At 44.1% G+C, this 21,724-nt stretch overlaps 1 protein-coding gene across 1 annotated transcript in view; it reads left to right on the forward strand.

Moving 5' to 3' along the window:
- The first annotated feature begins 3,312 nt into the window (after positions 1-3,312).
- The window catches only part of FOXK1 (forkhead box K1), a 56,117-nt gene continuing 37,705 nt past the window's right edge, over positions 3,313-21,724 (forward strand). The window contains exon 1 of the mRNA XM_068207152.1: positions 3,313-3,819. Coding sequence (XP_068063253.1) covers positions 3,437-3,819 — 383 coding nt within the window. The 5' untranslated portion in view covers positions 3,313-3,436. The remainder of the gene's footprint in view (positions 3,820-21,724) is intronic.

The following is a 21,724-nucleotide window of genomic DNA, read 5'->3' on the forward strand; positions in this document are numbered from 1 at the left end:
TTGTGTTAGTGTCACACCATGGTAATGCCTGAGTACAGTTCTGGCTGGAGCAGGACAGTTTGGATGGCCAGGGATGGCCAAAGTGCAATTCCCACATCCACATCTCCGGTGGCACAAGTACTGTGCTCGGCTCCTTACACCTCTTGAAACCTGGCAGGCATCTCCTGGCCATCCAAATATTTTGGTAGGCAACTCATGGAATTAAGAAGTTTGGCCACATCTGCTGACACAGCCATCTAAAACCCTGCAGAGGAAAAGGAACAGCTACAAAGTCCAGCCATGCAGGACGAGATAAACTTAATTCAAACAATCTTGAGTACGTTTACATCGGGCACTTACACCGGGGCAGCTGGCTTGACTTCAAGCAGGATTAGCTGACTGGAGGAGCACAAGGCGTTGCCGTGGCTGAAGGGCCCTTGGTTTGATGCTGTTGCAGGGCAGATTAGAGCTGAGCAGAGCGTTGCAGGCTGCCAGCAGAGCCCTCTGTTAGAAGCTTAGGGAAAGGATGCCGCAGGCAGACGGGCTGCTGAGACACGGTGCTAAGCACAACCCACCAGGCAGCTCAGAGGAATCCTGTTTCTGTACACCACTTGATCACATTGTGCATGAAGCTGGGATTTATCTCAGCAGTAGTGCTGGCTTAAGCAGCAAATGCCACTCAGAAGAAATTTCTCAGAAGTAGAAAGGAAAAGACTTGTTAGAAAAAATCTCATCCATTGGTGTGGCTGGAGTGTCCCAGTGGCTGCAGATGACCGTGACACGTGTGGACATGCCCATTGACATCACCAGTTCCACCAGCCCTGGAGCAGCGATGCTGCATCAGCTCTGTCCTGAGCAGCTGGGGAGCCTTTGAGCAGGGCAAGGATCTTCCCAGCCAGCCTCACGTGTCAGCCCTCGGGTTATTCCCTAACTGGAGCTGCAGAAATCTGTAGCCTGTATCGAATGTGGGAGCAGTAACAGGACCCAGGCCTGCAGTGACATGTCTCTTGGCCCCACATCAGAGGGCCACACGGGGCTTCCCTGCACCTCCTGTGTTTGGAACCAGGGCCCTGCTCCTGCCCATGGGGAGTTGGCTCCTGCCCTGACCCAGCCTGCCCACAATGTGTTTTCTCAAGCAGCCCTAGAAACAGTTACTGACAACATCTGGTTACAGCCTCACCCTATTCCTGCTCCTTTCGGGGTCCTCCTGGTCAAATTTGGGATTTAGAAAAGCTTTAGACATGAACTAAAATCTCTAGCACTGCTTTCTCTGTTAATTTTTTTTGCCAGGCCAGGCTGCTCTGATACAAGGTCTTACCCTGCTTGCTGCCACTCACCTGCCTACCAGCTTGGGTCCATCTTTAAGCTCAGGTAACAGCACACTTATCCAAGGGTGGATGGAGTAAAAGCCTGAGCCAGCTCCTGTCAGGCAGCATGTGGCTCTGGCTCTACTTGATGGCCACATTTTGCTTTTTGGCCACAAGCGTTTGCTGATGCTGAGCAGTTTGGGGCAGGAGAGGAGCTCAGATCTCAGTCTAGACCACCTCCCTCCTCCCTGTGCCACCTCTGTGGATGCTTTTCCTCCCTCTCCTGCAACCCTTTGCTGTGCCCAGCTTGGCTGAGTCTCGCTGCAGAGCTGCCACTGGTGTGGAAGAAGTGGCATTGGTGTTTTGTGCTTTTCTCTCTCCCTCTTGGTTGGTATTGAGCTGCAGAGGCAAAGAGCACTCACTGAAGATGATGTCTTGGGTGAAATGTCTAATGCAGGTCCCGACTGCTCAGCAGTCATTAAACATCTCAGAGAAGATGTTCCAGGAAGAGGGATGTTAACCTTGTGGTCCTGGACCAATTCCAGCTCGTTTAATTACAGTTTTCATCGCTGAAATTTGCTCTGCACTTTTGACCAGTTATGGGATTTTTTCCCCCATCTCCTCGAAACTGTTGAGCAGCCTTGCTATGAGCTGACACATTCCCCACACAAGCTGAAGCAATACAAAACTACAGCTGCTCCCTCTCCCAAATTCATTGTATTTTGTGATTATTTAACTAGTCAGGATTCTGCAAAGTATCACCAGCTCGCCTATACAGAAACATTTTTTCTTTAATCTGGATATATGTATATATGGATATGTATGTATAGCACAGACTATACATGAGCCAAATATATGCTATTGTAGCACAGTACATGGCCTTTATCATTAATATAATTATGGACAGAAATATAATACGTAATCACACAGAAATATAAAAAGTAATTTCAAGAAATGCTGTAATGCAAGCTAAACAACCTACACAGTCCCTTATAATGAAAAACTTTCTGAGTATAAATCTTTATAAAAGCACTATATGGTTATATACATTCAAATATGAGTGTATATATTTTTATGTATATATATAAACTCTTCAAAAGGTGCTTTAACCCTCACACCTTTGTGGATGTGGGATGAATCTCCCCTTTCAGCAAGCATCAGCAAACAGTCCAGGGTTATTAAGGAAGTGTTCAAGGCCAGGTTGGATGGGGCTAGGAGCAACCTGATCTAGTGGAAGGTGTCCTTACCCATGGCAGGGGTGTGGAACCGATGAGTTTTAGTGTCTCTTCCAAGCCAAAATTCCACGATTCCATAGAGAGGCAGCAGAAGGCCATTGAACCCAGCTCATGTCAGAGACCAGACCCCCGCCACAGGATGTATGTGCCCCTGCCCCACAGAAAGCCTGGAGCAGGTTGGTTTGGGCTTGGGGCGTCTCTCCAGCACAGGGAGTTGTTTATGAGGAGATTTGGAGAGAGCCTCTTTGGTAGGAACTGCAGCGATAGGACGAGTAACAGGTACAAACTGAAAGAGTGGAAATTTATGTGAAATACTGGGAGGAAATTCTTCCCTGTGAGGGTGGGGAGGCCCTGGCACAGGGTGCCCAGAGCAGCTGTGGCTGCCCCATCCCTGGAAGTGTCCAAGGCCAGGTGGGATGGGGCTTAGAGCAACCTGGGATAGTGGAGGGTGTCCTTGCCATGGCAGGGGCAGGAACTGGGTGATCTTTTAAAGTCCCTCCAACCCAAACCATTCTATGATTCCATGGAGAGGCAGCAAGAGGCCGCTGAAGCGAGCCCGTGTCAGTGACCAGAACCGTGCCGTGGCATGGACCCGCCCCTGCCCGCAGAAAGCCCACAGCCAACTGATTCGCGGCGGGGGCAGCCCCGCGGCTCGGGGGGTTTGTGCACAGAGCGGTTGAACGGCCGGCACCGCCGGGCCGCGGCCGCTCCCTCACACCTGCCCGGGCTGCGCTGCCCGCCCTGGCCCGCGGGCGGCGCCGCGCGCCCGCCGTTGCCGCCCCCGCCCCGCGCCCCGGACCGCGGCGGGGCGGCCGCGCCCGGCGCGGCTCCCGCCCCGCCCCGCGTCCCCGCCATCCCCGCCCCGCCGGCCCCGCCCCGGAGGCCGGCACGCTGGCTCGCTCGCTGCCGGGGAACATGGCCGAAGTCGGGGAGGACAGTAGCGGGGCGCGGGCTCTGCTGGCGCTGCGCTCGGCGCCCTGCAGCCCCGCCGCCGCGCCCCCTCCCGGGCCGCCGCCCCCGGCCGCGCCGCCCGCCGCCTGCACCGGGCCGGTGCTGGCGCGGCTGCAGGGCCGCGAGTTCGAGTTCCTCATGCGGCAGCCGGCCGTCACCATAGGCCGCAACTCCTCGCAGGGCTCGGTGGACGTCAACATGGGGCACTCCAGCTTCATCTCGCGGCGGCACCTGCAGCTCAGCTTCCAGGAGCCGCACTTCTACCTGCGCTGCCTCGGCAAGAACGGCGTCTTCGTGGACGGCGCCTTCCAGCGCCGCGGCGGCCCGGCCCTGCAGCTCCCGCCGCAGTGAGTGCCGGGGGCGGCGGGGCCGGGCCCGCTCCGCCGGGCAGGAACGGCCCCAGGGGGCGGAGAGGGACCCTCTGTCCCGGGGAGGGGACGTGGGGCTGGGCGGAGCGGGGGCTCCTGCGAGGAGGGGACGGTGAGGGGTTCCTCGCCCCACGGAGCAGGTGAGCTGCCCGTGTCCCGTGCAGGGGATGTGTGCCTGCCAGAAGGGCCTGAGGTGATGGTGAGGGGCCACGGCTGATGGAAGAAACAGGGGTCAAGGGTCCCCCTGCCCACCAGGGGTCTGAGGGGATGGTGAGCGTCTGCCTCTGAATAAGGTGGAGAGCTTGAGATAGCACGGGGCATCCCCCTGCTCACAGAGAGCCTTAAGGGACAGTGAAGGTCCCCTCACTTGAAGTTGGTCACGGTGGGTGAGGAACGCTCACCTGGTAGAGGGCTTGAGGTGGTGTTGAGGGACATCTGCCTGATGAGGTTCTCAGCACCGGCATCAACATGGGATGTCCTCACCTTTCCAGCCTTGCTGCCGTCTGTGGCTGGGAAAGAGGATGATGTTCATTGGGACTGGGGCTTCTCCCTCTGAGAGAGCCATGTCTGGGGAGAAAGTGGGAAGAAGTGTAAGCCCTTCGCTGCAGGGTGTCCCCCATGGTCATCATCATCCTCCATGCTTGCCTGCAGACAGACTCATGTTCAACTAGTGGCTCTTAAGGGTTTCAGAAAGAGAAGAAGGAAGGACTCGCATTGAGCTGAAACTTGCTACACCCAAGGCTTGTCTTCTTTGGAAAAGATCTAGTGGAAAAAGTTGGAAACCGCTTTGCCAGAATTGCTTACTTAAGGATTGGCAAGTTAGGTGTTGTTCTTGGTGTCTCTGGAGCAGCAGAAAAGAAGGAGTCAGCTCAGGCTGGGAGTGATGCTGCTCACCAGGACAGCAGGTGCCCAAGGGCATCTTTGCTTCCTTATGGAAGGGGAGAGGGGTGCAGAAGGGTTTGCTGTGCTGCCAGGGTCTGTTAAATTCTCTTGCAGAAAGAAGAACGAGGTTGATGCTAATCTATTTCTTCCTCTGAAAACATTGTGTATAGCTGCTGAGTACTGTCCAGCGACTGCAGTGCTTCATCCCAGGGCAGCAGCGTGGTAGTGGTGGGTGATGTAATTCCTGTGTGCATCTCCTCAGGTTGTTCCAGACTGACTGTGCCTAATGTCATACCTGAGAGTGCTGTAAAGGCAGGAGATTGGGGTTGTTGTTTGTATAAAACATCTGTTTTCATCTGTCACATTTTGGCTTTGGTACTGTTTACCTCCAGCACCAGGGTCCTGGAGTTATCCCTCTCTCGCCAGCCTGTCGCTCAGGGGAGGGTGTTTTAATTACTCATTTCCTCTGCAGGCTGCTTCATTTTGTACTTAGTAATTTAGTTATAGCTCCCTAGCTGCTCACTCTCTGAGGCATTTTGGTTTCTAACGTGTTTCATTTTCTAAAATTGATGTCCTTTAGTGTCTGGTTAATTAATCTGGCTTTGTAAAACAAGACCACCCGAAGCCCTGGGCACTTCTGTTGTCATTCCCTCTGGCTCTGGTATCTGTGCGAGCTCTCTGCTCCCCGTCACTCTGTTTCTTCACTTGGTTAATCATAAGCATTGTGACAAAAAACTATGTCAAACAGCAACCTCGTTGTTTATTTATCTCCCCTTTGCTCCTGACTCCAGGATTGGGAACGGCAACTTTCCTTCTGCATTGCTTTAAAGGGAGGAGTTTAATGTACACTTCTGAACTCTACACAATAAGGCATCCTCATGGCTTGGCTGCTGGTTGAGCTACATAAATAAACTTGGTGCTCCTCCCTTTCTGACTTCCAGAGTAGGAAAATGTTTTGCATCAATCTAAAGGAATTTGCCCCCTTGCTTCTGTCAGGTAAACAACTCCTTACTGGCCAGTCAAGGGTTTGTAACTCAGACCTGGAAAGAGAAAATCTTGCTGAAGCTTGGCGTACAGAGTCTTGTTTGAGGCTTGAAACTGTCTGCTGTTATCTCATTATCTCCGCTCTTGACAAATCAGGCAATTCTCTCCCAGTCACCCACTCCACACACACACACACAAAAATCTCTCCCCAGTAAACATAAAGTGCCATTTCTTTCCTGTAGAGAAGCCTGTGTGCTTGCAGCCAGCTAATGTTGTCAGAAGGAGGACAAAGTGAGGACAGGTTGTAGTACACAGATTTTACACAATGTTTTCTGCATATTATGGTAACACTCCTGCTGTGTTTGATACAGCCACACCTTTTCCATGTACCAGCAGAACGTATAGTTCACGTTAAATTTCAGGAATTAGTGATCATTCCATCCAGTGTTTTAGAGGGAGGTCCTTGTGATGTGGGCAGCTTTTGCTGGTAATATTCTAAAAACCAGTTGTTAGAGTGGTTGTCTTCTCTTTTCCCCTCACACCTGTAAAGGATGGCAGTAATGTGCAAAGAGCTGTTTTCTTTGGACCACTGCAGTCACTGCTGCTGTTACTTTACAAGCAGAGGAAATGCTTGTGCATCATGAGATCATGAATGGAAGCAGAGGGTTCCAGGAAAAAGTGTCTTTCAGTTGTAGTTCATACTATTAGTAAAAAAATAGACGATGAGCTCATAAATTCTGTTTTCTGAGGTTCCTTTTCACTTTACTATTTCTGTGTAGAACTTCTCTTTTCTAAGTTTTCTGAGTTTAGAAGTAATTACTGATGTATGGAAGATCTTGTCAGGAGAGGGGGACTTCGAGACCTCTCTTGAAGGCTGTACTTACCTCCTGTCTCAACAGCCCTACTCAAAATCAAGGGCTTTTGAAAAGTTTTGTATCACTTCCTCCATCAGCGTGGTGTGTGTGGATTCTCTGCTGTAACCAGGATTTTACTGCTGGGCAGGAGTATCATATTCCACAGCTGTGTTGTTATGGGAGGTTGTATTTCACAGATGTGATGACATAACTATACAGTATAATTAAACAGTAATAACCAACAAAGAGGACATTTCCTAGAGGTTAATGACAGTTAGGAACAAAGTGGGTGGAAGAGTGGAGAGCCTATGGTACAGCTGAAGATCCTTAATCAGTTTAATTAATAAGTGCCACACTACAGCAGACATTACAAATATAAATCAAGATGAAATTATGGAAGTACTTGCATCAAAAGTACGTGCTTCAAATCAAATTAAGGATTTGCTAGAAACTCTTTTTATAGCTTGTGATGTTTTTTTAGCTGTGCTTGTGGGAGCTGGAAATCCGTAGATAACTATCTGGGTATTTTTCTATAAGAAAGAGAGGAACTCAAAACTACCAGGAGAATATGCACTAAATTTTGAAAACTCTTGATACCAGTAAAAGTGTAAGATAGAGCAAGAACCATTAATTGGAGTAATTTTTTCCTGTTGAGGACAGTAATTTCTTCAAATTTATGGTGTAATCAGGTGTTTACAGGATCAGGTTAATGATGAAGTATTAACTTTTTCTTTGTTTTCTTCAAAATTGACTCAGTTTTAAAAATAATTGGCAATAACAAGTTAGGCACTTCAGTAACTAAAACAAGTGTTGGTTTAGTTATTTATTTATTTTGTCCCCCAGAACAGAAGGAACTGTAGCAGATGAAAGTTTAACTTGCTAACCTGAATTTTAAGTAGCTATGAGTCAGGTCTTCAGATGCTCCTAAATACAAAAGTTCTATTGACTAAACCTGCAAGTGTTGCTTGAGCATAGCCTGATAATAGCACTTGAGCTTTTTGAACTGTGAGCTCAATAGATTGGAAAATGATGCTTGTCTGGGAATGTTCCATGGGATATTTGCTTATTGCTGCTGTGACCATTTAGAATTTTTGCAGTAGCATAATTAATGGAGCCTGAAGTTGGTGTTTTTCAGTGTAAATGAGTTCCTTCAGTATGAGGTTTCTAAGCATAAAAACAAGTTTTTAAACCTGTAGTTCTTTTAGCATTTAGGAAATAAATGGAGGAGCTTTTTTAGTTTGAGAATAAATTCAAGGGAAGCAAATATATGGATGTAGGAAATCAAATTAAAACACAGAGATAAAATAAAAACATTATGTATATAAGCCCCACTATAAATTGAAAACTTACCATGCATGTCAAGTTTTATTAAGAGCATGCTGTTTTATTTATAATGGGATTTTTCTAGGTGCTCAATAAATTTGACAAAAATAAATAGTCCAGTACTCTGACTACACACAAAGGTGCTGATCCTGCAGAATTTTACACGTGCATTAATCTTTCCATATTGTGAGTACACAAGTTCCCTTTGGTGTTTGGGTAGCGGGGGTGTCTCAGCAACCGGAAAATGGAGAATTAGATCCAATTTCTACGGGACGTGGCTGTACAGTCTGATAGCCAGAAACTCCAGGCACTAATTCAAGTTTAAAAAAATGCCATATTCTAGGAAAATTGAGATGTGCACAATGCACTGCAGTGTTTTGGTGCCCTCACCAACCGCTCGAGCTCCATTCTTGCGGTTGGAGCGATGCCATCACAGTGGGTACGAGGGAGGGTGTCCTGACGTCTGGGGGCAGCTGCACACCCTGTGTACACACACCAAGGAAATGCTTTGACCACAGAACCACGACTGCAGAACTAGTTGTTTCTGAAATGCTACATATGAATGTTGTCTCTGGTAACTCCTCAGGTAGTTTTGCTTTTTAAATATTGCATTACCTGCTTTTTTTTTTGTTGTTGTTGTTCTTTGTTTGAAATACGTTGTTTACTACAGCTTCTGGATAGTGGTTCAACTCTTGCTAGAAACCCTTTAAAGATTTGCTTTCTTAGTGCTTCATCTTGTATTTTTCATGCTCTTACTTAATTTCAAAGACTGTCTTTGAGAACAGGTTTTTTTGTTGCGCAGCAAGATGTGATAAAGGATTACCTGATTTTAATTATGGAATTCATGTCAAGTAATAATTTTTGGCTAAGCAGCTCAATTTGTCATGAGTTATATTAAACGTTTAAGGGAAAGTTTCTCTCATGTGAAACTGCTGCTCAATTTGTTGATTCAAAAATAGCTGTGCTGTAAGTCAGGTTGTGAATATAAACTAAGGTTATGCAAAACTCAGTGTATGTCCTTATGGATTCTTTTAAACCAGTCTTGGTTCATCTTAGCTGATGTGTTGATTATGAAAAAATTAATCTAAGGAGAACATGCCACACTTGTCTTGTACAGTTTTGTGTGGAGTCTCAGCTGTAAAGTCATAAATGTAGATTCAAGTTGTGCTGGTGTAACTTCTTTGTGCTAGCAAGCTCTTAATCATGGCATGTATCCTTAGGTGACTGTGGATTTCTTCCTGTGGGTACTGTTTTGTTTTCATATAAATCTAGAGGATGAATGAGTGTGAAAGTTTTTGCTTTTCTGAAAATGGGGAATAAAAATGATGAAATCTGTAGTAATTCATATCCTAGTTATTTTGGTGCCAGCTGTGTGAGCATACTCACTGTAGAGCATCTGTCCTGGTAACAAATCATAATAATGCTGTTTGCTTTTTTTTTTACCCTCTTTCTCCAGAAAACGTGATAGGCAGCCTTGCACTGAATAACTGAGAGCATAAATGACAACCAGATTAATGTGCCTGTTGTTTTTGTGAGCAAGCTCCCAGTAACTGCTCCGCTGGCCATTTGGCATCAGAGCTGTTCTGTGGGACACCAAATTCTCTCTCTCGGTGTTGATGTGGCAACAGGATGTTGGTAGAGAACAGGGAACTACTTGAATTTGCCACTTATGCCATGCAAATAAAGGCTTATTGCTGGCCCAGGTGTGGTAATTAGTGTCTGTTATTGAGAGGAGTTTGTGCAGTGTTGTCAGAGAGCAGAGCCAGCGAGGGTTTGGGGACTGCTCTGTGACAGCCTGGGGTGACAAAGGGGACATAGGCTGGTGAGGTGCTTGTTAAACCACTCAGAGAGCTGACAGTTCCCTCCAGCTGGCTTTCCTATTCTGGGGGGATCTCTGCTAGCACTCAGCTCCGTATCAGCTCCTCTGGCATGTGGTGATTTACTCTGAGTTCCTTCTAGCTCAGTGTCTGAGCAGTGTCTCGTGTTCTGCCATCAGAGCCAAGGGGCTCCGTAACCAGAAATGCTTCACAGACCAAGCTTCACCTCTCTGCTGGTTGGATGTGGATGGGACAGCTTTCCTTTCCAATCCAAGTGGAATTGTGGTTAAAAAAAGAAAAATCATGTGCTTTTGAGTTGATGATCTTAATGAAAAGGGAGAAAAATTCTCATTTGCTTTTAGTACAGATTCTTTCCTTTCCTTTTCCTTAATAGCTCTCCAGAGCACAGAGGCTTCTCTCACATGTAGCTATGCCCAACACCAGCTTTGTTTTATTATCTTTGGTTCAGTCCCTGTACATCCAGGAGTTTCCTGAGGTTGAAGACTCATGACTGAGATATCCACTGTAAAGAAAGAATAGTCCACAGTGTACTGGGTGGTGAAGGTCTTTGTTCTCTTACAGTTGAATATGCTTTGCAGCAAATGCCTAAGAAGTCCTCTGAGCTTGTGCAGTGGTTTCTGACAGGTAAACTTAGGTTAAAATGTTGTTTTATGCATCTGAAATGGCTGATGGGCCCTGGTGTAAATGACTGCAACACTGAAACCAGGGAAAATGTGGAGGTGTCATTTTTGCCGTGATTTTTTTTTTCCTTTGACAAATTTGCAAGATGAAAAAGCTGAAGCATTTTTTTCTGTCTCCTGAATGTGGACTATGAAAAGGCATCTTGATGTACTTCCAGACATGGTTAATCGACTAATTGTGAGTACAAATTATTGTCTGGTCTTAATGCATTCACTTCAGTCAATAATTCAGTATTAATCACTGAACTGTTTTTTCAAGTATTTATAAGTCTCCCTATTTCAATTGACTGCAGACTCCTCATAAAAGCAGATTGATGAGATGCTTATAGAGCAGATTAATTTCTCTCTTAAGTAAATGTGAGTGAAAATTTCCATCCAATTGTATAGTCTTTGTTTTCATAGTACAAATACAATTTTACTAATGTCTATCCACTCTTGTACACAAGTGTTTTTTCTAGTAATTCACATCTTTGGTTTCTTCAGAACAGCTCAGTAAATGCATGTGTGCATTCCTTCTGCATGGCACTTAATTTTTATGAAATACATATTTTATTGGACAGTAAAACATTAAAGTATCTTAATGGCCTAATTAATACTCTGTATCCACTTCTGTCATGTGTATTTTGCTCTTCATTATCCTTCTGCTCCTTTTTTCCTGTCCTCGTGCATTTTTATCATAAAAATTTCAAGCAGTCTTGAGAGAGCAGTCTATTACAAGGCTGTTCTTTGAATATTCAGAAACTCTAAGATTTGATTGATAGTCCCTTCCCTCCCATCCTGTCTATTTTTAGTAACTTAAAAGCGAGTTTAATTTCTTGGGTTGTCCTTTGTTGTGCATGTGCAATTTACTTTGGTGGTTTTCCTCCCTCCTTTAAATGTACCAGATATGTGATTTTCATGTTCTTTGAGGACATCTTGACAGTTGAGGAGAAATAATGTAGAAGTTAATTAGGAGCTCTGCCTTAGCTGAATGAGCAAAGATGGACAGTCTTTGTCTGGTTCTGTTAATATATGCTGTGTGATTAGGGTAGGAGGAGAAGTGGAAGGAAATTTTAAGCACAGTTACCACTTATTATCCTGCTCCAAGAATCTTCTAGCATAAGAGCCTGTTTTCATGTGCAAGCACAGTCCACTCCAGCTTTTTGGACAGAATGAGGAGACAAAAAGCCTTGCAGAGGTGGTATAAGCACTGTGGCAAAGGACATCCCTCCCCCTCTCTCTGAAATACAACCTTGGAGCTGTACCCCTTTTTTCTTCTTTGTGCCACTTCAAGGAGAGCCTTGGGAAATCTTCCCACACAAACTGTTTTAATCTTCTATCTCCCTTTAGGCCACATACAGAAGCCACCAACAGTTTGTCTAAGCAGGACTGGACTCCCTGCAGAGCCAGTTTGTGCACTTGCTAAAGGAATTGTTCTTGAGCAACTTCAGGCCTTTCCTCTCTTGAGGGCATAAGAACTCTGGACTCTTACACACCCAGAATCCTGATTGTGTGGGAGGAGAAAAGGACTAGAAACACAAAGCAAGTTTTGTTTCTACCTGATGGGTAGACCAAAAATGATTTTGGTTTTCATTCAGTTTGAGGCGTAGCCCAAGCTAGTGAGGGTAGGCTCTTGGTGTGGGAGATGTGCCAACTGCTATTTGTTTATTGATCTCGTTCCTTTTTTTAATTGTCTCATGGCCGGTATAACGTGGTGTTGGCTGTCAACAAGCCTGGCAATTGGGTGGCTTTGCCTCCTTCTGCCTTGTTCATTCAGCTGGATAATTACTATAGCTCTTCTTTTCCCATCTCTCCCTCAGACACCATCTAATGAGACAAGATAATGAAACTGTTTTAGTCCTGGGAAGACCAGCAAAGGAAGTCAAAGGCTGGCACATGCTTTGCTGCTAATGCCTTCATGGAATATTAAGGCAAGCACTGAAGTTTCCTTCAGGCATAGGAATTCTTAGGAGAAAATTCCTGATGGCTAGTGGTTCAGTAAAAGAATTGCTGTCATTTTTTTGTGTATGTTGTATAAACAAGGTGTATGCAGACTGGCTGTTTGAAAATAGGCACAATCCAGTAGTTTAGACTTGCACATCATCTGTTTACAATTGTGTAAAAATCGCTGCAAACAGTCACAGGATAACGTTGGGAAACAAGTTAGTTTTGGTGGATATTGAGTCTGAATCTAAAGTCTCTTATCACCAAGTGGGTGCATCCTCTTCTCCAAGAGACTACGGTTTCTTCTCAGTTTCTTCCTGCTTTGTTCTCTATTGCAAGAATGAGAATTCCTGTTAAAATCCTATAGCAGAAAATGGCCAGAATTCTGTTTCCCAAAAAGCTGATACTGCAAACTATGGAGTTCATAGAAATATTCCACATAAGGTACATCCATTAAAGTAAAATGTTTCCCTAATTCTGTATATTGTCCTGAAGCAAGGGGAGCCTTAAACTATGCCATTAATATGACAAGATAACTCTCTAAAATCTTCCTAATTTAATAGTAATGAAACCACTGGGGTGACAACTTCCACATGTGCTGAGTTTTGGAAGAGTCATTGTCACTTCAGTTAGTTAAACTCTTTTCAAGGATTAATCCCCTCAGTACAGTTATATATACTGTCAGGATTTAAAATACCTTAGAAATCTTGTGATAGTTTTTTATTGTTTGCAGTCTTAACTGCGTCATGCTAGGTGCTCTTTCACAAGCCAATTCAGTACATCATCATCTGAATCATAGTAAAATTATTCTCTTTTTTAGTAGGAGGGAAGGTTATGCCTGTGCCTGTGCTCTTTTATCCTTTGTTTTAAATGTCAGTATTTGGAAGAATCCAGGTGAATGTCACTTTGTAGACACTTGTGTAAGAGACTCTCTGTTGCCCCAAACGTTTATTTGGCTCTGAGTCTAGAAGTTGTCAGCTTTAAAAACATTTAAACTACCCTCAGAGCTCTTTTAAAGCAGTAATCCTGGCTTCCTCTACTGGGTATTGAATGGATTGTGAAATGTCTTCAGAAGGAGTGGAACGGACTTATGTGAACATTTTGCAAAGTTTTAGCTCCATATGGGTAGTTTTTTATAATGTACATAAATAGTACATTAGCTTTTCCAAATCACTTTTTAAATGAACTGAAGCAGCCTCAAAGGAAAATACATCATAGTCATGCTCTGTTACAGCCCTCTAAGAGAGCCTGATTGAATTAAAAGGTTAGTACCATCCCACACACAGGCTTTTTCTGGCATATATATGTGGAAATTAGGATTTTTTCCTGAGCTTTACTGAGGTGATTTTGTTTTGCTCAGCCTTTCCTAATGTGTTTATAGGTAGTTCCCTGGCTTTGGAAGGGTGAGTCTGCTAAATTACTTGTGTGAGACCTTTCAAAATACCGGGCTTGCTACTTGATAGCAAACCCTACTATGATGAATGGCCCATTAGAAGAAAGTTGATGGCATTGTAAATGAGATTTTACATGAGAATCAAACTGCTCTAGTATATCCAGCAAAGATGCTGAAACAAGTGCCTCTCTCTGAAAAGGTTATTAGGAGATTTTATGAACTGCTATTTTCAAATTGTTAGTTTACCCTTATTCTCCAGGGTACAAAGATTCCCCAAGAGTCTGGATGCTTGTAGTAATGAGGAAGGGTCTTCTCAAGGAAATGGGAGTTAGGATGAAAATGGGGGGAGAACTGAAGTTGGCCAGACTTGTGTGGTGAAAGGGGCAGGATCTGCAGCCAGCTGGAAGTTCCATGGCAGTTAAACAAAGATTTTAAATTCTTGGTATTGAGTGAGGTATGGAAATGAATAACCAGTGCTTCTTGTAGAGGCCAACTGTGGCCCTGCAGTTAGTTCCATACTGTCAGTACATATTTAATTCTTGGTGAACTGTTTAGTTTCTTATTGAAAACAGAACTCTGTGTAGAAGCTGGTATAGGGAAGTTCCTCTGAGCGTGGGTGCAGATGGGGCTTTTTTTTGGCACTGAGGTAGGTGTTAATTGTGGTTTATGATTGAGGGGGAAACATAGTTCAGTGTTTCTGCCAAGATGAGCAAAGAAGGAAAATAGTTAATATTGACCTTTTTCGTTTTAACCAAGATCAGTGGGACCAGCAGAGGCTTGGAAAGCCTCTCAGAAGGGCTCTTGAATTTCACAGAAGCAGGGAAGGAATGAGAGGTGGTGGCAGAGGCTGAGTCACTTCTTGTGGTCTCTGCTGTGGTAGAATGGAAGCCAGACTTAGGCTCTTATCTTAAGGTTTATCTTGGAGCAGGGAAAAATTGAGTGTGAATGGGGGCTAGGCAGCCTTTTCTGGTTTACTGCACCAGAAAATGGGTACATGTGTGTGTATTCCAGAGCTGGTGTTGATCGTTTCTGTGACATCTCTGGAAAGCAATGTCAGACTCACCGCCGGGTGCTGCCAGAGTAGTCACAGTCCAGGAGTCTTGAAGCAGCCAGGGGCTACGTGTTGTCATTGGGAGCTGTGGTTTGGCAGTGCTCCCTTAGGACTGGGGAAAGTGGGAAATGAGAAATCCTACAGGAAGGTGAGACACGTCAGGCCTCCGAGCCCTTGCAAGGGCTGAGCAAAACGTGCTCCCGACCCAAGGCTGTGCAGTGTCTGCCATTTCAGCCTTACAGTGCAGAATTTGATGTCTGTGGAAGGATCGGTGCAGGATGAGGTGGCCAGAGCAGAACTGAGAATTAAATGTCATCCTGCATTGTTTCATAAGAGTTGCCTTTCATTATCCACTTGAATTTACTTAGTGGGACAGCAAGTTACCATGGGGGTGGATGGACTAACCTTGTTTATCACTGTACTGTGTTTTTCCAGTACCATAAAACCTAGGCTGCTGTCAAGCAAACACTTGAAGTATATTTATCTCCATGGAGTGCTTTTCTCTTTGAAACTTCTGTTCCACTCCATAGTTCTGCCAATTTGATGTGCACTTTAGCTTTCTTTAATGGCTGTTATCTGGTAGGGTTGGGATTTTGTGTTGATTTGGCATTTTTCCTTTAAAACATCGCATTGGGATCTGAAACGAAGCTGCTTTAGAACTGAACACTCGGGTATGATATTTATTTTTAACAGTGTTGTTAGAGTGACAACCATATAAACAAAGCTCTGTCTCCTCTGAATAAGCCCCAAACTTCTGGGAATGAAGAGTCCTCCAGGGCTTTGTGAAGATGCTGCCTTAAGACACATTTTAGCTCTTTGTCAGAGTAGGAGTGACAAGTGGGATGTTGATTCTTCCAAGATGGACACTGGCTGAACAGGACTGAAATCCCCACTTTCTTGCAGCCTATTTTACAGAGGTCCATAGAGGCCAGTAATGACTAGAAGTTGTTCAGAAGTGTTTGAAGTGTAGAGCTACTTACTCTGTCGCCCAGTCTAAACAGCTACCCAGCCCCATGACAAAAGGTGGTTAAAATCCCTGGAGGGGCACTGTGAGTCCTAAATACACGTTTACCACATGAGCAAGGTGAGCTGCACTTGTAGAGAAAAACAATTGATCCTGCTGTTCCCCTGTGTTGATGTTTGTGGCTCTAGCATGTGTGGTAAGCAGGAGAGGAGTTAATTTTAGCTTGATTAGCAACACAGAAGGGAATCAAGATGACTGTTGTAAATGGCAGTGGGATGAGATCAATGAGGGTAGTTTATTTCCGTGCATCTGAGTGGGTGTTCTAAGCAATTTAATTTCTCTTTTTTGTTTGTTTTTAAGAGAACCAAGAATGTTAATGCATTTAGTCCTTGAAATCCTTCCGTGGCTGCAATCCTGAATACTTTAATGTTGTTGCATGGTTGTTGCTTTAAATGAACACCAGGTGCTTGTGTGCTGTTCCCAGCAGTTCTTTGTTTCTCTGCTCTCTGTTACCTGGCTCAGCAGCAAGTGGCGAGTGATTTTCAGTACTGCACTCTCAGTTTTTCTCCTACTCTCCTTTGTTTATATTCTGGAGCATGTTCCCAACTGTTTATGATTAAACATTGCTCAAACAGCCAGGGTAAGATTTATTGACACAAAGGAGGCTGGGAGGAGGGAGTGGCTGGGTGGTCATCTGTGTCTACTTGCAGCTGATGGTGATGGTATTGACGTTGTCCACGTGTCCGTGCAGCGGCAGTGGTGTGTCCCAGAGGCTGCTGTCCAAAATCGCTGGCAAGGGACTGATCCCTGGCAGCACTGCCTTTTTCCCTTTGTGTGACACAGTAAAAGCTCGAGCAAGGCAGTTTGTGTAGGTGATGCACTCCTTTCTCTTCAGCTTGGCCTTCTAGAAACACCCCATGGCTCTTGAGGAGGGGATCTCTGTTTTTCTCTTGGCGGAAGAGGCTTGCTGATCTCCACAGAGAGAAATCAGGATTTGAAACATGCTAAAGGGGTTGTGACCTACAGGAGTTCTACATGGTGATCCTTTTAAAAAAGACATCTTGAAAAACAGTGCTGTTATATGCAATGCAAGGAAGTTCAAAATGGAAGATTAGAAAGTGAGCGCTATTTAGGAAAATAAATTAAAATAGAGAAATATTAGAGTTAAAAAGAGACCGAGTTCATTAAAAAAGCCTTCTCTGGAATTAAAACAATTTGTTTCCTGGCCCCTCTTAGCTATGTACAGACCACATAACTATTTAGCTTTTGGGGTGTCTATATGTAGCATGTTAAGTTTTGGTTATTTATTTTCAAGTCACAGATACTGATAATTTTCAAGTTTTAGGAAAAAAAAAAAGTAATATTGACAATATACTAAAAAATAAACAGATTGATCAGCCTAACATGGAAAGGGATTTTTCCACTTCTAAGATTTGAAGATACAAGTGAGATACACACACGTGTTGCACGTAATTTGTGTTTTCTCTGAAGATCAAATATTTCTTGGCTGGTACAGAAATGGTTAAGATAGGATCTGGACCTCCACAGGTTGGAATACCTGATTAGAGCAGCCGTGGTACACAGGCTGTTGTATGTTATATAGAGTCTCTTAACTCTCATTATTTTTATGTATACAACCACACACACAACAAAATAACATAATAGGCTTGCTGTGTGTTACAGATGGTATCAGGCATCTGCAGTGCTGATAGTGAAACTTTCTGGTGCTGGCAGCCAACTTCATTTAAATAAAAGCCTCGTCCGCTCTTTGTGCCAGCCCACTTCTTCGGTGGCAAACTTTCATATCAGGTTTTTGATGTCAGGCCACTCGTTCTGACACATAAAACACCTCCCTGTTCCCAAGATTCAAAATAAACTGCAGCTTTATGGTTAATTTTAGCCTTTAAGGACATCTTACTAAATGTTCTCTGCAGGTCTGTTAACACCCCTGGAAATGCAACTGCAGGGCTTTTCAACATTGAAAAGCTGAAAGGCAGAATAAATGAGAGTGTGGAATTGTCTGGCAGAGTGTGGTGCTGGGTGAAGATGTGGTTTGCCATATGACACACAGAAAAAAATTCACTGTAACTTAACTGTGCTCAGAGACACGAAGGTGTTTATAGTAAGGACTAGACAGCAGAACAGAGCAGCTTCTGTAATGCTGTGGTGGAAGTGGGGCCAGAATTCACCCTGGGGAGCCTTTAATAAAAATAAACAAAACCCCTACCCAGTACTGATCAAAAGGTAGATGTCATTGATGCAGATTAATTTATAGTGATGTAAAATTGCATCTGATTTTTGTGTGTGAAGGCAAGACCTTAGGCTCCTACATTTAGCACCTTGGCAGACTTGAGGTAGATCTTCACTGGCTGTACTCCATGAAATCTGCCCTGCGTGCTGCTGACCTGCAGTGTGCTGGTGTGCAAAGGAATAGGAGCACTTGGGAAGGGAGCAGGAATTTGTGTTCTGCTAGCCAGCCCTGTGCCCAGCGCTCCTGGTTTGGAATGAATGGCATATTTTGAAGCTGACTCCAATGTTTTGAAATGTGAAGCTGAGGGAGGTACAGTTACAGCACCACCTCTTTGTTTCTCTGTGCCCGGTGGATGGGCACCCAGTAACAACCGCGTTGTGTTGTCATCAGTATTTAAGAGGTGACTTCTGTGGTGGCCTTCAACAGAGGCCCTTCCCCTTCATGATGTTTGTTATAAAAGCCTACTAATTATATTCTTTTGAGTATACCACGGCTTGGTTTCTGACATCATCATGCTTATCATTTGTCTGGAAATAATTGTCAGGATTTTTCTGGATCAATTTTAATGTAAGTTTTAGTAGTTGAGGCTTTTTATGTTTTAAAAAGATAAGTGATTTAATCCCTAGTCAGGTGTGGATTGAGTTTGTAAATAACTGGTGACAGTGATGGTATTTTGAGAATATCCTTCAGCTTTTTTTTTTTGCAGACAGTAAGGTAAATGAACAAACACTTAGGGCTGGCTTATAGTTGCTGCTGAAAAACTTTCAGAAAGGTAATTTTTGAAAATGCACATTCCTGACCATTTGCACTTTGGCTTTCTGGAGAAGACTGGAGCAGCTTCTAGGCGGGGTTATTTTGGCGTTGGACTGAGCAGGATTGTTACAAGATGCATCCTGCCAAGCTGGGGATAGAAGAATCTGGAGAAGACCTGTCGATAATGTTAATTCTCCAGGCAGGGTGGCAACTTCAGAGAGAGCCTCCTGCTATTCCTGCAGGCTCTCCATTAGCAGATTGAAACACCCTTCTCAGCAGTTCTGGCAGTTTCTCCCCTGCTCTTCTGTGAGCTGCTATTTTGATACTCCATGAATTTATTCCCTGACCTTGTTGCAGTGTTTCATTACACTGAAAAAGTAGCACCTATACTATCTTACCTGGTTTGCTCTTTTTTTCCCTTTTCTGTGCTGTTTTACTCAAAGAGGAGCATCTAAAAGTGAAGCTGCGCTTGATGTCTCAAATAATTTTTGAAGAGTGAGATCAGAACATTAATAAAGAAATGTAAGGAATGTAAAATAAAGACATATATACAAAAATACAGCTCTTGATTCTTCACTGCTAATTCTCCAGTGTGAAACAGCCTTCAATGTTCTCACTTGAATTAAAAATTAACTCAATTTTTCCGCTATTTTTATTAGCTCTCTGACAGCAATTAAAAGGATTGCTAAGAAAGATAAGAAATTGTGGGAAAGATGCGTAGAATAAAATGACTGCTGAAGTTTCACAGCATGATATCTACAGAGCAAACCCTCCTGAAGGTTTTACTTTTAGCATCCATTTGGGAGCCTAAACCCAGAATGTTTCTCTTCTTCTGTGTGCTTTTAAAGAAGATAATATATGAACCAAACCAGCATTTTGGAGTTCTTTGGGTTGGTCTTCTGGGATCTCTTTTCCTTTTTTGCCTTTCTTATCAGCCTGGGGGTGTTTATGCTCCTTCCCCCCCACCACCTGCTTGGCTGAGTTTCACTCGCTGCCTTTTCCTGGGATGGGCAGTGGCAGTGCTGCTCTCGGTGCTGTGAGGGGATGTCTGCAGGGACTGAGGGATCACAGATATTTTCTGTGTACATCTGTGTGTGCCTGCTGCTGGCAGGGAGAAGAATCCCAGAAGTCTGGCCAAACTTTGCTGTGAACTTTGGTGTCTTCAAAAGGAGTTTGCTAAAGTACCTTCTTGAAAATCTGCCTCTGTGTGGAAGTGTTTCTCAATTTGTTTGAACCTTGATGAAATGGCATAGAGGGAAGCCCTGTGCAACTGTGCTCAATAGAAACATTCATTACAGCTAATTTACCTCGTGCTTTTAAGAGATGTAGCTATTCATAAGTTGTGGTTTTGCCTGATGCTGCTGGTAGTATTTGTTCTAAGTAGATACACTTGCCTGCACACGCTCTTTGCCCATCTGAAATCTTGTCTGGCTGTGTTGGATACCTCATTTTAAGTTCTGCAGTGTTAGGAAAATCCCAGTGTAACCTGGGTGCCTTCTCATTAAGGGAAAAGTCCTTCGTTGTACATACAATTTCAGCTAAACAGTAACAAGGAGCATAAAGAAAAGGTCTTGTCTGTGACCAAGAAATGGCAATTCTGAATTTTCCTGAAGCATTGTCCTTGTTCAGCCATCTTACTGCACTTGCTTTCTCAAGGCTGTTCAGTGAATAAGCTCAGGAAGCACAAGGGTACTAAAAAGCTTTGATTTTGCAGCATGCAGAGCCTGTGTATCCCATCTGAGATAAACACAAACCCACTCCTGCTCCTGCAGACAGGCCGTGCCAGTTGCCATGGCAGGATTGCCATGGGTACACGGTCATGGGAAGTTCCTGTTGGAATGGAGAAAGCATTTTTAGTTTTTGTTTTGTCCCCTTTTATACAGCTGAGTGACTTGGGATTTGAAATAATTATGCTGAATTTTTAAGAAATGGTGACTTCTCTGATTCAGGAAGTTTTGAAAATTTCTGGCCTGAGAGTATCAGCATGTGGCTGATGTGATTTGCCTGATAAAGACCAGAGCTTTTCTCAAAATGAATGAATTGCAGTTTGTTTTCTGAAAGGAGAATGCAGTCTTTGGATCATGTGATGCTTAAATCTGAGTCTGTGGTTACGTGCTCTTTTTTATAGTCCATGACAAACCTGCAACATTTTTGCTGATACCTTATCTCCTTTCTCTGCTTGATATTTTTCCCCTCCACCTTCTCTGTGTTGGGGATGCCATCTGGAAGGCAAGCTAAGGGATCTGATCTGCCTGGCAACTTAATCCCACCAAAAAGGAGATGTATAATTATTCCAGCTACCTGGTTTGCCTTGCTATGCAGAGGTTTGGATGGTACTGTTGGCACAAGGGTGGTATTGAGAGGAAATGGCAGAAGAGAAGGAATGGTGGTGGAGTGAAGGAAATGCTTCTTATAGCAGAGAATCAGATTTAGATTGTGTTGAAATAAATCTACATAGGATTTAGTGACACAATTGATATCTCTTTGGGGAGATTATTTTTAAGGCAGACGAAACCAGTGAGCCTTCCACGTGAGACACAGAATTTTACCCTGTTTCCAGTTACTCATCCCAGCAAGTCCAGGAAAGATTAGGATTTCCAGCTAACTCAGATGTATTTCAGGGGAAGGACAGAAAATCCTTCCAGTAATCTGGAATTACAGGGTAGTCAATAATTATTCCACTGAATTGGATATAAGGAGTTCCTGATGACTTCAGTGTGAGTTTGCCTTTACTAAAACTGGATTTACATTATTTCTAGTACAGGAACAATACCAAAGGCATGGGTAATGCCAGGAACCCCAGAACACTGATATTCAGCTTCTTGTGCATCTGGTGGAACATGGCAAGAGAAACAGTTGCTGGAACTTTTTCTGGAATAAGTTCCCTACAGAAGAAAATTTAAATTCATGAAGTAGAAGTAAAGACCACTGTCTTTTGAATTGAACTAATTATTTCAAACATGAGCTCACTCACATATTCACACAGGC

This window comes from Anomalospiza imberbis, chromosome 16, assembly GCF_031753505.1.
Source record: "Anomalospiza imberbis isolate Cuckoo-Finch-1a 21T00152 chromosome 16, ASM3175350v1, whole genome shotgun sequence".
Classification (NCBI taxonomy): domain Eukaryota; kingdom Metazoa; phylum Chordata; class Aves; order Passeriformes; family Viduidae; genus Anomalospiza; species Anomalospiza imberbis.